The sequence below is a fragment of the Anser cygnoides genome, chromosome 2, assembly GCF_040182565.1.
Source record: "Anser cygnoides isolate HZ-2024a breed goose chromosome 2, Taihu_goose_T2T_genome, whole genome shotgun sequence".
Classification (NCBI taxonomy): Eukaryota; Metazoa; Chordata; class Aves; order Anseriformes; family Anatidae; genus Anser; species Anser cygnoides.
Genome location: NC_089874.1, coordinates 76030140 through 76044782, shown reverse-complemented (window position 1 = coordinate 76044782; position 14643 = coordinate 76030140). Strand labels below are relative to the sequence as shown.

At 35.4% G+C, this 14643-nt stretch overlaps 1 protein-coding gene across 11 annotated transcripts in view; it reads left to right on the top strand.

Annotated features, from left to right (window-relative positions):
- Positions 1-14643, top strand: part of CDH18 (cadherin 18) — a 564404-nt gene that overhangs the window by 369474 nt on the left and 180287 nt on the right. For all 11 annotated transcript variants that reach the window (XM_066992492.1, XM_066992489.1, XM_066992490.1 and 8 more), the window contains one exon: positions 8042-8522. In XM_066992492.1, coding sequence (XP_066848593.1) covers positions 8295-8522 — 228 coding nt within the window. In that variant the 5' untranslated portion in view covers positions 8042-8294. The remainder of the gene's footprint in view (positions 1-8041; positions 8523-14643) is intronic.

The window sequence follows — 14643 nt, the reverse complement described above, 5'->3', positions numbered from 1 at the left end:
GTGTGTATGTATCACATTGGGCCTTATGGTACCTAGAATCCTTTTTTGGGGCCATGTGGAAGCCATCTCCTTTGCCATATAATGGGACTGGATTAGTTGCCCAGCTATGATATGCCGGAGTTTTACTCTTTATAATCAGTGCCTCAGTTGGTGCTATCCATTCAGGAATTAATTGAAGCTTGTATTTGGTGTTTAGCTACACACACGATGAGAAGAGTATTTTGATCATAAGTATGTATTGCTGTCTATAAAACTGGAACTAAAGATGCTACTTTAATGCTGTTGTGGTTTCAGTTAGGACAGAGTTAATTTTCCTCCTAGTAGCTGGTAGGGTGCTATGTTTTGGATTAGGATGAGAAGAGTGCCGATAACATGCTGATGTTTTAATTGTTGCAGAGCAGTGCTTACACCAAGCCAAGGACTTTTCAGCTTCTCGCTCTGTCCTGCCAGCGAGCAGGCTAGGGGTGCAGCAAGAGCTGGGAGGGGACAGACCCAGGACAGCTGACCCAAACTGGCCAAAGGGGTATTCCATACCATCTGACGTCATGCTAAACAATATATAGGGGTGGCTGGCCGGGGTGGGGGGCCGGCTGCTCGGGGATAGGCTGGGCATCGGTCAGCGGGTGGTGAGCAATTGCATTGTGCATCACTTGTTTCGTACACATTATTATTATTATTATTATTATTGTTGTTGTTGTTGTTATTATTTTCCTGTCTTAATAAACTGTCTTTATCTCAACTCACAGGCTTCACTTTCCCGTTTCTCTCCCCCATCCCAGAGAGGGAGCGGGCAGTGTGAGCGAACGGCTGTGTGGTGTTTAACTGCCAGCCGGGTTAAACCACAACAAATGCCTTGCTATAAGACAGTCTTGAATTTATGTTTATTAAAAAAAGTGTCATCTCAGTTATTATTCAGGCATTTCTATTGCCATAAGCAACATTAAAACCTTTTTAATAGCTCTTTTGACTGTACATCTAAGACTGTTTCTGCTTTCCATGTTCTCGATTCATCCTCATGCTGTTAGGTAGCATGAGTGGGGTTTTGTCCCCTCGGGAAGCCCATCTATGTATAACGTGATTAATGTAGTTTAACAGAGGTGTTAGCAGGAAGGAGCTCTGCACAGAGCTGCTTGTGCTAGCTCAGCATTTCTGTTCTAATCACTGTTAGGCTTTTCTTCCAACTTTTTGCATAACAAAATCGGAATTCCGGTTCACATACTTCTTTCTGTAAGGAACGTGTGGCGATTTCTATGAATAATCACAAAAGCTTTTATTCATACTATGCCTATTCTGCTTTATGACCCAGATAGTTAAAATGATGCCACCTGTTCTAGCCAGTGAGGTAACTTTATTAAGGCCTAAGCTAACAGGGAGTATGTACTCTGAACTAATTTAAAACTGGCAGTGAAAACTAAGGAAAAATGAAGACAATCTTTAATTTAAAACTCGATTTGAAACAGTGATGGCTAATAGTTAGGGCTGCAGCCAGAATTTTAAATCAATGTTTTGAATTTCTTTATTTCATCTTCACAAAACAGTCAGAACTGTAAAGGAAAGCTGGAAATGTCAGTGTGTTAATGCTGGATGAGAAGTTTTCTCTGGCCTGTATCATTTTCCTTTTCAGTCTCAAGATATAATTAGTATGGTAAAGTACATTTACAAAGGAAAATATCAGACCAATCTGTTGTGCTAGAAATAAAGATGAGTCCATACTTGTACTGTGTTGAAGTCCTAGGTATGAACTGTCTAAAATCAAACATATAATGGAAATAAGAACAAAACCACAAGTTGTTTCAGTTAGGCCTCTGAAATCTAAATTATTTCAAATCTAAGATCATATTTGGCAGCTGTAAGCCCAAAGAGATGGCTAAGCTTTATTTTTTTTTGTGATTTTTATGGAATATTAATAGTATATTGGTTCCCTTGATTTAGAAGCTACTGAAATTTTGCAGAGCCAGTAAATCAAGAAATTTTAATAAGAATCTAGTAATAAGCCTAATGAAGTAGGTAGTAAAAGGAAGGTAAAAGGAATATTGGGGAATAATACCTACCTTGAATGGAGGAAGAACTGGAGAGAGAAAAATAGACATTCTTAGATTTAAAATGTAGCCTGGATTATGAGCATGTAGAAGAAATCTGTGATATAAACTGGAAATTTAATTGAGGCTTCTGACATTGTCTCTGGGGGTGTCTGATCCAGCAGGAAGAATGGAGTCTCATACGTAGGAATTGTTTGATGGAATCAGTCATTGTTTGATGGAATCATCATTGTTTGATGGAGTCAGTCAGAATAATATTTAAAAAATCATCACACATTACCATCTGAGATAATTTGATGAATTTAAAATATTTTAATGCTAACTCTGAAACAAAATAAAACTACTGTTAACTTTAAAAAAATCAAGTGGGAAGAGTAATTTATTAATTCCTGGGCAGTGTATGATTTTGGACATCTAATCACAACATTAGGGCATGTTGTAACCCATATCTGTGCTGTCAAATTATTTTTGTGTTATGTAGTATAATGATTTACTTTCCAGAGGACCAGGCCAAAAGAAGGACTCTTGTCTGGAGTATTGCTTTTCCTATTTTAGAATGTCTCAAAATATGTAATTTCCCTTTGCTTAATAATATCCTAGGATACAGCTGTTGTTTTTGTTATTGTTTTGTTTTACAGCTTTTAGTATGACTGTTCCTTTTTTTTTGAGGGGTAGGAGGTAAGGAGGGAGAAGAAACAAAAAAGAAGGGCATTTCTTTTCCTTTCCTCGGCTTTTATTTGGGCACCGTCAGCAAGAGTGTTGTACTTATCTAAATAATTAATTTTGCATAATGTGTTTCTCTGGTTTTAAATTGAACCTAAGAATCTCACAGTTTATTACTCATACCACATAACAACCTGCAATCATTAAGGTTATGCAGTTGTCCTTATATTGTTATATTATTTTATATTGTTATATTGCTTTATATTGCCTTTTTATTTTCTGAAACAAATGTCTCATCAATTGACTTGGTTTCTGAGGTGTGCAGGAGAATGTGGAAGTTAAAAAGCTTTTCTGGTATGGAAAGTAAAAAAAACATAGGGAAATAAATACTGGGTTTTGCACTCTCTTGACAATCTTGGCGTACCAATTCACAGATCCATGTATTTGGTGTTGTATTTTATTTTGTGATTTGTATTTTCAGTTAATGTTTTCCTGACTTTCTGTTAAACTGTACAAACTGGATTTCTTACATTCCACGGGAATCGTACTGCTTGTTTTCTTTTTTATACACAGTTTCAGGTCTGAGAGAAAAATCATCTCTGATAGCTTCACATAGCTTTCACAGTTGCAGCTGTTTCCACTTGAACTTTCCAATTTGCTTCTTTATCTTGATTTATTTTTCTAAGTGAAATTTCCAGTGGCTTTGTTTTATCTTACTCTTAAATTTCTTCTGTTACTTATCTTTTTATAATACCCGATTGCTTGTCTTTCTTGGATCCCTTTTTTATTTTCTCACTTATTTTTTTCCCCACCTTTAGCCCCACAACAGGATTTCTGTTTCCTTATGGGAAAGAAAAAAATATTTGTATTCCATGGAAGCTTTTTTTGTGTCTATTTCTATTTATTTTGCAAAACGGATTTTATGTAAAATAATTTATTAAATGAAATAAAGTTAGTTATAGCTTAGCAGTTTTTGGCTTAGCACTTCTCAGTTATAGCTTAGCACTCCTTGTGTTTTGATTGTTAGAAGTGGTCTTTACCAAAAGACTGTGTGTAAGTGTGAAAAAGGTACAAGAAATCGCACCTTTGACACTGCACACCCATGAGCTGGTGTTGTTGGCCTAAAGAGATGAGTTTCTCCCTGGTTCTTCATGAAACTGATACAGTTTCAGGCTGATAAAGATTAGCTTTCAGAACCAATATATCTTTGCACATAAATTCAACAATTATTTGGGAGTTCAATATCTCATGCAGTTATCTCACAGATAAAAGAGAATGTCTGTATGCTATCACAGTGAAAAAGTAGTTCAGCTTCCCATTTCTAAAAGAAGTGACAATATAGAGCTACTATGTCTAAACATATGTAGTTACTGAAATTGCTATTAAACTACTTTAAGAACACTTCATTACATTTTTTTTTTTTCTGGGTTTTATGCTCATATACATAACTACAACATAAATACAACAAAGGGACAAGATAACAACATGTAATACAGTTTTTAAATGCTCTCCAAAACAGTTTGGACACTAGTTCTGTCAGACTAGCATGTGCAGAAGGCATTGTTCCTTAGAAAACACTGATGATTATATATAGTCTCTGTATCACATAGCCTAAGAAAGATTTTGTGCTTCATCTTCTCATGCAAAGTCCCAGAGCTTGGGGAAAGACAGCAGAGATCAACTATAGATGGGCTACATGAACCATTTCCATTCATCTACCTACAAATTTCTTGCCTTTTTTTTTCTCTCCTGCCAGTTGCCAGAGTTCCACGGAAATATTGTATACATTCTGTTGACCATCAACCTCTGCTTCATAAGGGTAAAACAAAAAATAATATCCTAATTTTTCATTCTGATACTAGCCCATTATTCTGTCTTTGGTCTCCAGGTCAATACAATGTTATTTCTGCAGTGCTGAAGGATGTAACACTGGCAATAGACTAAGCACAGGAAGTGCAGAAAGAAGGAAATAATTTCCTGTCTGATTATTCATACCTAAGTAATGACATTGAAGTTGGTCAGATTTTGATAACATCAGAATTTTCTGATAGGGTAGAAGTCTAGAGGGCGGTGTGCAGAACTGAAATTCAGAAAGCAAATGAGAAATGCAATTTATTGCAAGTTCCATAACTAACTGTAGCTCCATCACAATGGGACTGAAAAGGGTTCCTGAGGGATTTAAAAAAAAAAAAAAGTGTGCAGCTGTGTCGAATGTGCATCTGCAAAAATGAATCATTCATATGAACTCAAATATGTGGTCAATTTTGTTATGGGAGATGAGAGACACTGAGATTCAGGACAAGTCTCCGCTGTTAATGATGCCTCTCCTGCGGTGGTGCATTTTGCATCGCTGTGCTTATACTGGTTTCCTGGGAGTTCATTATAGAGGCTTGCTGCCACGCTAAGCAGTAACTACTCTGCTGTAATGATTTTCAGCATTACTGCTAGGACTTTCCCACCTCATCTTATTTAATTATTTATTTTAATTTTAACTTACTCTGACAGTCTCTTGAGATACACAACTCATTTTCATGAGGGCTCCCAGGAGACAGCAATAACACAAGTCTGCTCTGCAGCTGCCTACATCATTATAACAAAACCCATAAAACAGGACACTTCATTTGAAGCTGCAGATGAGAGCACTGAGCAGTCAACATCTCAGTATATTAGCGTAAGGCAAGAATTAAAGGCATTTCAGAAAGTTCAGTCCTACTTCAGTTGCTCACAGTTCAGGTTTGTCTGTTCTTTGCTTTCCTGTCTCTTTGTTAACCATTCCAGGTCTTTCCATATGTACTCACTCCCTGTAGACAAACTTTGTTGTCTTCATGGAAGAGATTTTTCTTTTGTTATTTTTTGTGGGGGCCAGGATTTTTAAAAAATGAATGTTTCTAGTAGACCTTTTGAAAACGTGTGCTGAGTAACTAAGAATGAGCACCTTTATACTGAGCATTAATTAGGATTTGGTTTTAAAATAAGATTATAAGAGCGAAAACACTTCAAAGTATCTTCACTAAATATCCTTCCTTTTTTAATTGTCAAGCTTGTCATGTGGAAACTGTTCTCCGGGCTTCACACACAATTCAGTATTATTGAACCCTGGATTTCTAAGCATGATTATAACAGGAAGTAGACTCCATTGTCATCTCTCTCTTTTTAATTTATTTAGAAAATATGCATTAATAATAATAAAAAATAAAATGGGTTGGGTTGTGTAACAGGTAATCTTTGAACTGAAATAAATTACATAGTGGTTCTGGCACAATGTAAATTCAATTTCTTCTACTTTATGTTAATCCTAAGAAGAGCAGACACTTCTGAGATGAAGAAGCCCTTTGTATTTCTTTTATATGTTCTAATTCATACATGAGCCAGGCTGTGTAAATAACAGGGTTTACAGAATCCATCATGGTATTTTTGAATTTGCTCTGTGGATGACTTCTGAGAGAGGTGAGAAACAAAGTTCTGTATAGTAAATCTTGATTTGTGGATACCTAATGCATTTGTTTATATTTACTCTTTTATAAGATATGAGTTTTCCAACACCACCATCCCCACAATTTTTATAAAGGAAAGTTCAGTAGTAATGATTTCAAATAAATTTTAAATGTGCCATTCTAAGGAATCTCAATGCACCTTATATACAATTTTTTAACTTATTATGCACTGCTTATATTCTTATGAACTGCTCCCAGACACTTCCCAAGATGGAAACAAAGGGAAGAAAAATAATACTGGAATGGATAAAATTGCAGCCTTACCATTTTGTAAGGTACTGCTTATTTTTAATGTACCTCTGAAATATAAGAATGACTTATCTATTTAAGTAGCTCATCTGTAAATATAGGAATCTTTAGGGGGAAATTGTATGCCTCAAGGCAAAACTGGTTTCTAGCAAGAATAAGGAGGGAATGCAGAAGGGCAAGGAAACCAAGGAAGAAGATATGGTTAGAAACAAATGTGGCTCAGAATGTCTGGTTTCTCTCCCTGGTATGACTTAGAACTAGCTCTGAAAAATTCCTATTGCATCACATTTGTACTTAAAGAAGGTAGTAATGCATTGGGTTGTATGAATCTGTTCAGAGATGGGATGTGAGACTTCTAAGAGATCAGTGGTTTTGTAGAGTTTGAGAGGAGATTACTTTGATATAGAAAATAGAAAGTAGAGTAAAATGTAAAGCTAAAAAAAATTCCATTCTTCAGTGGAAAATACCATATGGAGTTTCTTTTTAAAGTCCTCCCTGGACACAGAAGGCTGGTGGTATTCCTTTACTTCAGCATAACACACTGTCCTAAACTGGGTAACAGCAGTAGAAAGTATGTCCTTAATGGGTATTTCTGATGTACAACACACTCTTGAACTACTCTTCTATTATTCTGATGAGAAACTTTCTTACTTCTTCGTGTTTCTGTTCATGAATTTATTGTGTTTCTGTTCACTAATTTGTAATGGCTTTATGGTACCTAAACAAAACCAATGGTAGAGGGCAATTCTATTTTTTTTATATTTATTTGCATGTTTAGAGTCTCCTAATTGATCGATACTTGATATATTCGGATATGTGATCAAAACACTTCCTAAGGATAACTATTTCTCTGAGGTTAAAAAACTATTTTATGCTACATCAACTTCCATGTACATTTTCTATGTTACTATTGTAGCATAAAAAAAGTCATGTTTTCCTTTTGAAGTTGAGAAAATATTGTCACTGGGAACGTAGATTTTTTTAATAAAAATAATATAAATCATCTAAACATCAGTATCTAAATTTTCTGTCAATATAGAATAACTTTGAGAAATTCTAGTATGATATTGGTTGGAGTTTAAGTAAAGAACAGGGGGGTGAAAATGCACATTATGTCCCTGCTCTCCTACTGACTCAGAATCCTCAAAGCCTATTTTGGACACTTTTCTTTGAAAGCCGTCATAGCCTTGGTATTTTTCACCATGCTGGATCTCTGTGCAGTATATGCAAGATCAAGAACTCATCTGAAATGAACTACCAATTGCTATATGTCTAATGACACTGTAGTAGTGATTTTATTTTACTGCAAAACCAGATCAATGAGTTGTAGTTAAGAACCAATAGAACTATCCTGGATCATCCAGTTTTTACTAAGCTATGTTATCCATAGCTTGGAAGAGCCATACTAATTCTTAAGGTACTTTAATAAAAAAAATCAGAAAACATTTTTACAGAAAGGGATGAAAAGAAATTTTAGTTAAAGTGAGAGTCTTTGAGAGACTGGCTAGTACAGCTGTGAATATAATCTAAGGTCAAAAAGCTGAAAATTGCTGGTTTTAGTGATGAGTAAGTGGCTTTCTTTTCTTTCCCTATTAGATAGAAAATGGTCGGCTGTGGAGCTCTGTTGTGAAGACCTCAGAAGAAATATCAATTTTTCCAGTCAGCTTTTCATAATGTAAATATAGTTTGAGCTTACCCCAATGGGCAGCTAAACCATGCACAAGCAGAAAAACCCATTTTGGACTGTATTGCTGAACGAGGCTTCACCTTCCATCTCGGGAACTTATTAAAGGATTACAGCTGAAAAAGACAAGAGAAAGAAAACTTTGACCAGGAACTTTATCCTACAATGAGAATTGCAAGTACATCTTGTATCTGCCCAGTCCTATTTTGTCTCTGTTTTGTGCAGAGGTGTTATGGAGCTGCTCACCATGGCTCCATCAAGGTGACTAGAAATCAAACCAAACACATAGAAGGTGAAACAGAAGTGCATCATCGTCCCAAGCGTGGATGGGTATGGAATCAGTTCTTTGTTTTAGAAGAACACATGGGACCAGATCCTCAGTATGTAGGAAAGGTAAGGTCATTGCCTTTTTGTTTTTATTTTTCCATCCCCTGAAATGTGGCACAGATAGAGGAAAACCAAGTATCTCCTTATATGTCACCTCCTTTTTAAGGTTAACACCACTCAGATTGCTTTATATATGCACAGTGAGCTTGCCTGTTCCCTATGTATACTTTCTCTGCTTATTATAAGCAGAAATATTAATAAAAGTAAACAGGATGAAGATATTAAAGTATGATAACAGTGTTTCTTCTGAGTTCAACTGAACATGGAGTGAATGCAGCTGGTGCTCATATCAGATTCTGTAGAACCTCAAATACATAATGCTTAAATATGTAAGCCGTAAAGGCTTTTCCAGACTATTTCAGAGTAAGATTCAGTTCTACTTCAGGGAATATAATAAATACAGTCTAGGTTCAACAATATATTCATTCCACATAAAGGGCAGGGTGGAAAAGTGCTCTTCCAAAAGGAAATCTCTCTGTGCCTTTAATATAATGAGAGGCAGGAGGTATATACTACTTGTTACAATTCATCAGGAGTCTGTAGGACCAACAGGCCCTGCATTTATATTTTGAATTACATAGTGAGTGAGCGAGTGTCAGGTGTAAGGTTCATCCTGATGCAGTTGTAAGCTGGCCAACTGAATTCTAGTTTATCAAGTGTAATGTTATCTACATAATTTGTGTTTTAAATTTGCATTAAAATAACAGAAAGTGTATGTATAGGTTTATTGCAAGACATAGGACAGATGAAGCTTTTCTCCCCCTGCATGCTGTCTTTCAGCACAAAATTTCTTATTATCATCAATGAAATTGGAGAAAGAGGTTGAATAAGAGGGGTGAGGAAATATGATTAATAGGGATAAAGCATGGAAAAGGAACTTATTCATTTTGCCTTCAGTTTGCATGCAAGATGGGAATCTTGAAAATCATTTCTTAGAATATGCAAAATATCCAAGGAAACTAGTAGCTCCTGAAATCACAGATACCTGGTAGCAAGGGCTTTCAAATATGAACAACATCATTTGAACTAAAAATAGCAACTGGAGCATTTTTGTTTAAGATACTGTTAACACAAAGATAAAAACAAACAACAAAAAAACCCACACAACTATTTTGTTAGGCCAACCTTAGTAAAATACCAAGTACTTGGCGTGCTGAACATTGGTAGGATTTGTGTAGAAAATTTAGGCTGGGGAGGGACTTTTATAAATCAAGATAATGGGTTGCATTAATAGACAAGCTTTTAAAATAGGTGAGGTGATGAGGGCATATTGCTCTAGACTTATCTTAGACTGATTAATATTTTCATGTATGATCTTGGAATAGAAAAAATATTCTATAAACCTGTTACTGATACAGAGCTATGTAGGAGAATCAAAACATTATCTGGAAAGAGATAGATGCCATGAAGAAGACTGTTAAATGGAGATACAGAGTAAACCTCGGGACCACAGTGTAATAAGGCTCATACAGAATAATATCATGAATTTTTGTTATACACTATTGATTTGTCAGGTGTAAGTGACAGAGGAAGATCTGGTCATCAGATCAATTATAGGCTTTGCTGTCATACCTTAAAAAAGGCAAATATGATTCTAAGCAGCTTTCAAAGTAAATCATGCTTGTTTTTATGAAAGCAGTTACAATCATGATTGCATGTAAGACTAGAGACCTGGATACAGTATGCAAAAGGATGGCTTCTTCCAATTTATGTTCCTATGAGAATGTTATATATTTTCTTTCATCCTCAGACCTCTAAATTAATGCTACATTTACGGAGATCAATGAATAGGATTTCTTTTAATCCTTTGTGGTCAGAATGTGACCACATGCCTTGTCAGAGGATACTTCTTCCTCTGTACTTACCAATACTCACCCTTCCCCCCCCACCTTTTCCTGTAAAAATTCCCTGTGGGGTTCTTCATTTTCTACTCTGAGCACTTCACAACACTTGTAAGTTCATCTTCCAGAAGCTTTGTAGGACTTAGAAGAGGACTCTGTTTTATATTTGGTAAATGGTGTTGTGATGGTTCTGATTTACAGCACAGTTCTATCATTTTGCTCATGCATTTATTTTTAATTCAGAAAAAAGGAACAACTGGGTGAGACTGACAATATTAGTAATTAACAAAATTTCAGTAGTGGTCATTGTGCATGAGTTGCTTTTCATTTTGAAAAATTGATGTTTTATTGATGTTACATTTAATTATACACACCTCACAAGGCCTCATTAGACCTGACTAATTTGGCAAGAAGTTTTCATGCAAATCCCCTCACACTATGAAAGAAGGGGATGTGAGCATCGCCCTTTAATTCCAGGCTTCTGTTCAGCAGCAGCACCCTATCAGTTCTGTCAATTATTAATTTTGTAGGCTACTCTGCTTCACTGGTGAGAGTTTGGCCATTTGATATCTGTCTTTTCACATTTTTCACACCCAATTTGGGAGTAACATCACAGAAAGCAGAGTCGTTATGTACAATGCTGTTATAATGATTACAGTCATTGTCATGGAAATGCACACTGAGGACAAGAATAGGATAGGCCTGCAATGAAAATGGTAAGGTTTCTCATTCTTATCATGAAATGACTGTCAAGAAGATAGATTAATTTACTTCGATCATCTGTTATAAAGCAAGAGTTAGGACAACAAGTCGTCATTATATTTTAAGATCAAACATATCTCTATTCTTCAGTCATTAACTTCTTTGTTAAAAATTTCCATTTGGAGACTGGAAATCTGTGTAAAATTAATCTGTATTGGTAATTTATAGGAACATGGCAGAGCACAGATCTTGGAAAAATGAGGTTGTGGTAAAAATGAGAAACAAACCTTTTGTAGTTGTTAGAGTATTTTCTGGGGTACTGGGATTATTTAACTTGTTCTCTGTTGTTGAACTTGGGATCAGTCTTCAATGTTTCATGGTACGTTTCCCTGAAAAGAGAACTCCAGAAACAGGTTGGTATTGAAAAGAGTATTTTTGTAGAACTTAAGACCATAGTGACTTCTTTTTCAAAAATTATGAATTATCTCAGGAGGTGTTCTTGAAAACTTCCTGAATATCACTGTAGTGTCTAACTGTATTCAGACAAATGCTCAGCTGTGTGTGTGTGTGTGTGTGTGCGCGCGCAATGGAGAAACTGAGGAAAGTTGATTAAGCAGGATGAAACACCCTGGTCTCAAGCAAGCAGTTGAATCCTCAGAATTGAGCTTTCAGCCACAAGAGAAAATGTGTCTTTTGCATCTCCCAGATGAAAACTATGCTAATGAAAACATAACAAGTACTGAAAGAGGCAGGGCTAGTATGCACCATGAGGTGATGAGCAGTCAAGTACTGTCCTTCTGTTCTCTGCAGCAGCTCAGGGGAATGAAGACTCTCTCCTGAGGAAACCTAGAATAACTTGCACTGTAGAATTTTAGGAGACAGAAGAGTACATGTTTCAGTCCATAACATTCTTTTTCATTTTGAGTCTCTCTGTCTCCAGAATAGTAAGTCTAGTCCCTGTGATATTTCTTAAAAGTGAGTTGCACAGGAAGCAGGTCATAACTACACATTCACTATGTTTTTTACTTTGGGGAGAGAAGTAAATGTGTAGTGGAAAAAGGAAGATCAATATTGGTTTGAGTCTGAGTGAGTCATGCTATTAGAGGGAATAGCAAAGGAATATAATGAACAAGATTGACACTTGATTTCTCCATGGACCCTCTGGATCTCTGCAATATCAAATATATACCTCTTAATCCACTTCAAATGTCCCCTGTAGGGCAAGTAAGAATGGCTTTTCAGGTATTCAACTGTGTATAGTTTTTCAATAATTGTTCTTCCCAAATTTGGTGGGCAGATGTAGTGACTCGTTACTTAGTTCTTAGATTTTTACCAGTAATACAAAAACACTTTCAGATTTGTGTTGATAGTGGATTTAAGGAATTAAGAAACAGCTGAAAATGAGTGTGAATATAGGAAAGGGAAGAGGAATAGAACAGCTGTTAAAAAGTCATGTAATCAATGTACTAAAAGTTAGATAAGGAAAGAAATCCCAGGTACTGCATTTTCAAGTTAATGGCTCGTTAATTTGTTATTTTACTCTTGAAAACAGAAATACAGAATAACAAACTTGAAATTCAAAATTCCTTTTCAACATAATATGATGTGTCATTGCAAGAAATTAGTTCTAAAACAGGAGAGTGAATCTAATCTTCTCTGATCATATCAAGACAATTTCACATCTCAATTTTAATGACAGGAAGAGAAAAATATATACTTCAGAATAAATGCTAAAGAAGAAACAAAAGTTGAATTTTATAATTAAAATGCCTTTACATAGCATTAGAGGTTTACATAAAATAAAGCATATGAGATGTTTCAGCACTTTAAACATTAGCAAACCATTCCAAAATTATTCTAATAAAAAGTGTTTTTCTTTTAAGTTAAAGAAAATGAAAAGGAAATAGTAGATGGTATAGTCTAAAGATTTTTCACTCGGTTTGTTAGCCATCTTCATGCCTTTGTAAAATGAGAGGGATTAGCAGCATCTAGAATAACGTGCATCTCATTTTCTACTGTTTAGGTTGCTAGTTCCACAAACATTAAACATAAAAATGCAGATTTTTCTATTTTTGTTGTTGTTTTTATGGACTTGGTAGCTTCTTAAAATTTTTACAGTAGAATTTAGCTGTGTAATAAAACAAGTATAATGAAAAGGAGTGGAGTTTAGGCTGAGAAAACTTTGAAATCACAGATTTAATGTGTTTTGTATGAAAGAGATTTTATTAATGTTGTTTTTTAATTTTTCTAGGGGTCTTAGAAATGGGGAAGATCAGCATTGAATTAATACAGTTAATATTTGAGCAAAATTTTAACTATTTTAAGTTAAATTTAAGGCTAAGAGATGTCTCCATCTTCTTTGAAAGGACCTCTCAACTCATCTGTGAAAGACTGAGATTATAGATATTTGCACTGGAAAAGTAGAGTTATGTATTTTTGGTAGAGCCTTTTTAATTGACATAGATATAATATATACATACATATATATATATATATATTCCCTGTTACAGTTTCTCCATTGTGTGTAGGTCACTAACCTCAGATTTTTACAATACTTTGCATCCATTCTTATCATTATGGCTTTCTGCTCTCTGATTACTCAGGTCCTCGTTCTTGTTGCAGTTACTATTGCTAAATAACATCTTGATTTGGTGTAATTTAAGTTGATGGGAAGCTGATACTAGTTATATAGGACAGTGTCTATTTCTTTATTCTCATCTCTGTCTCCCACTCACTCAGGGAGCAGGCTTAACAAGAAACAGAGGATATGTCCCCTCTCCATCTTACTGCTATCATCTAATCTGAGGTCAGTATTATGCAACATTATATGGTCCTATATCATGTTAGCCACCTCATTTTCTATTTTTTGTAAAAAGCTAACTCAAGCTTTGCTACCCCAAAGCTTTTCATAACAAAAATGCACATGTGCATTTTCTTTTTCTTGAGTTCTGATGACAGACAGCGCCCTGTACTGCCTCCATGCTGATAGTAACCCTACGTTTATTCACCAAATATTATTTGCTTTGTTTTTGAGAGGACAAGAGCACATTAGTCAAATTCTACCTGTCATAGAATGCTGTGGACATTTACTTTGGATTTATTAGTTTTACATTGGAATCTCTAAACATTCAAAAGTTATCTGGGGGAAAATCAAACTCAAGAGAAGGGAGTGCTTTCATCAGCCTGATCAATATGACTTTCTTCCAGGGATTTCAGCCATATCTGAGGTTTCCTGAAGCATAGTGTTTGCATTGCAGTCCTGTGACAGAAAATGGCTATATACAGCCTGACAAGGGCATTTTGACTTGACAGACTGGAGAAAAAAAAAAAAAAAGGCATGAACACACTGAAGTTCATTCTCAGACCAAAGACATGAGATAAAGTGTTTACCCTGTTTAACTTCATTTAAGTTGATGTGGAATTGCACCGAGAATAAACTTGGTCTTTTATGTCAAAACAGCAACACTGAATCTTGTATGTCAAAGTAATACTGGTTTTGTGAGGAAGCTTTATACCGTCCATCAGTTTTGTACTGCAAAACATCAGTTTGCTATGTGGACACTTTTACTTCAATTAATGGTTCA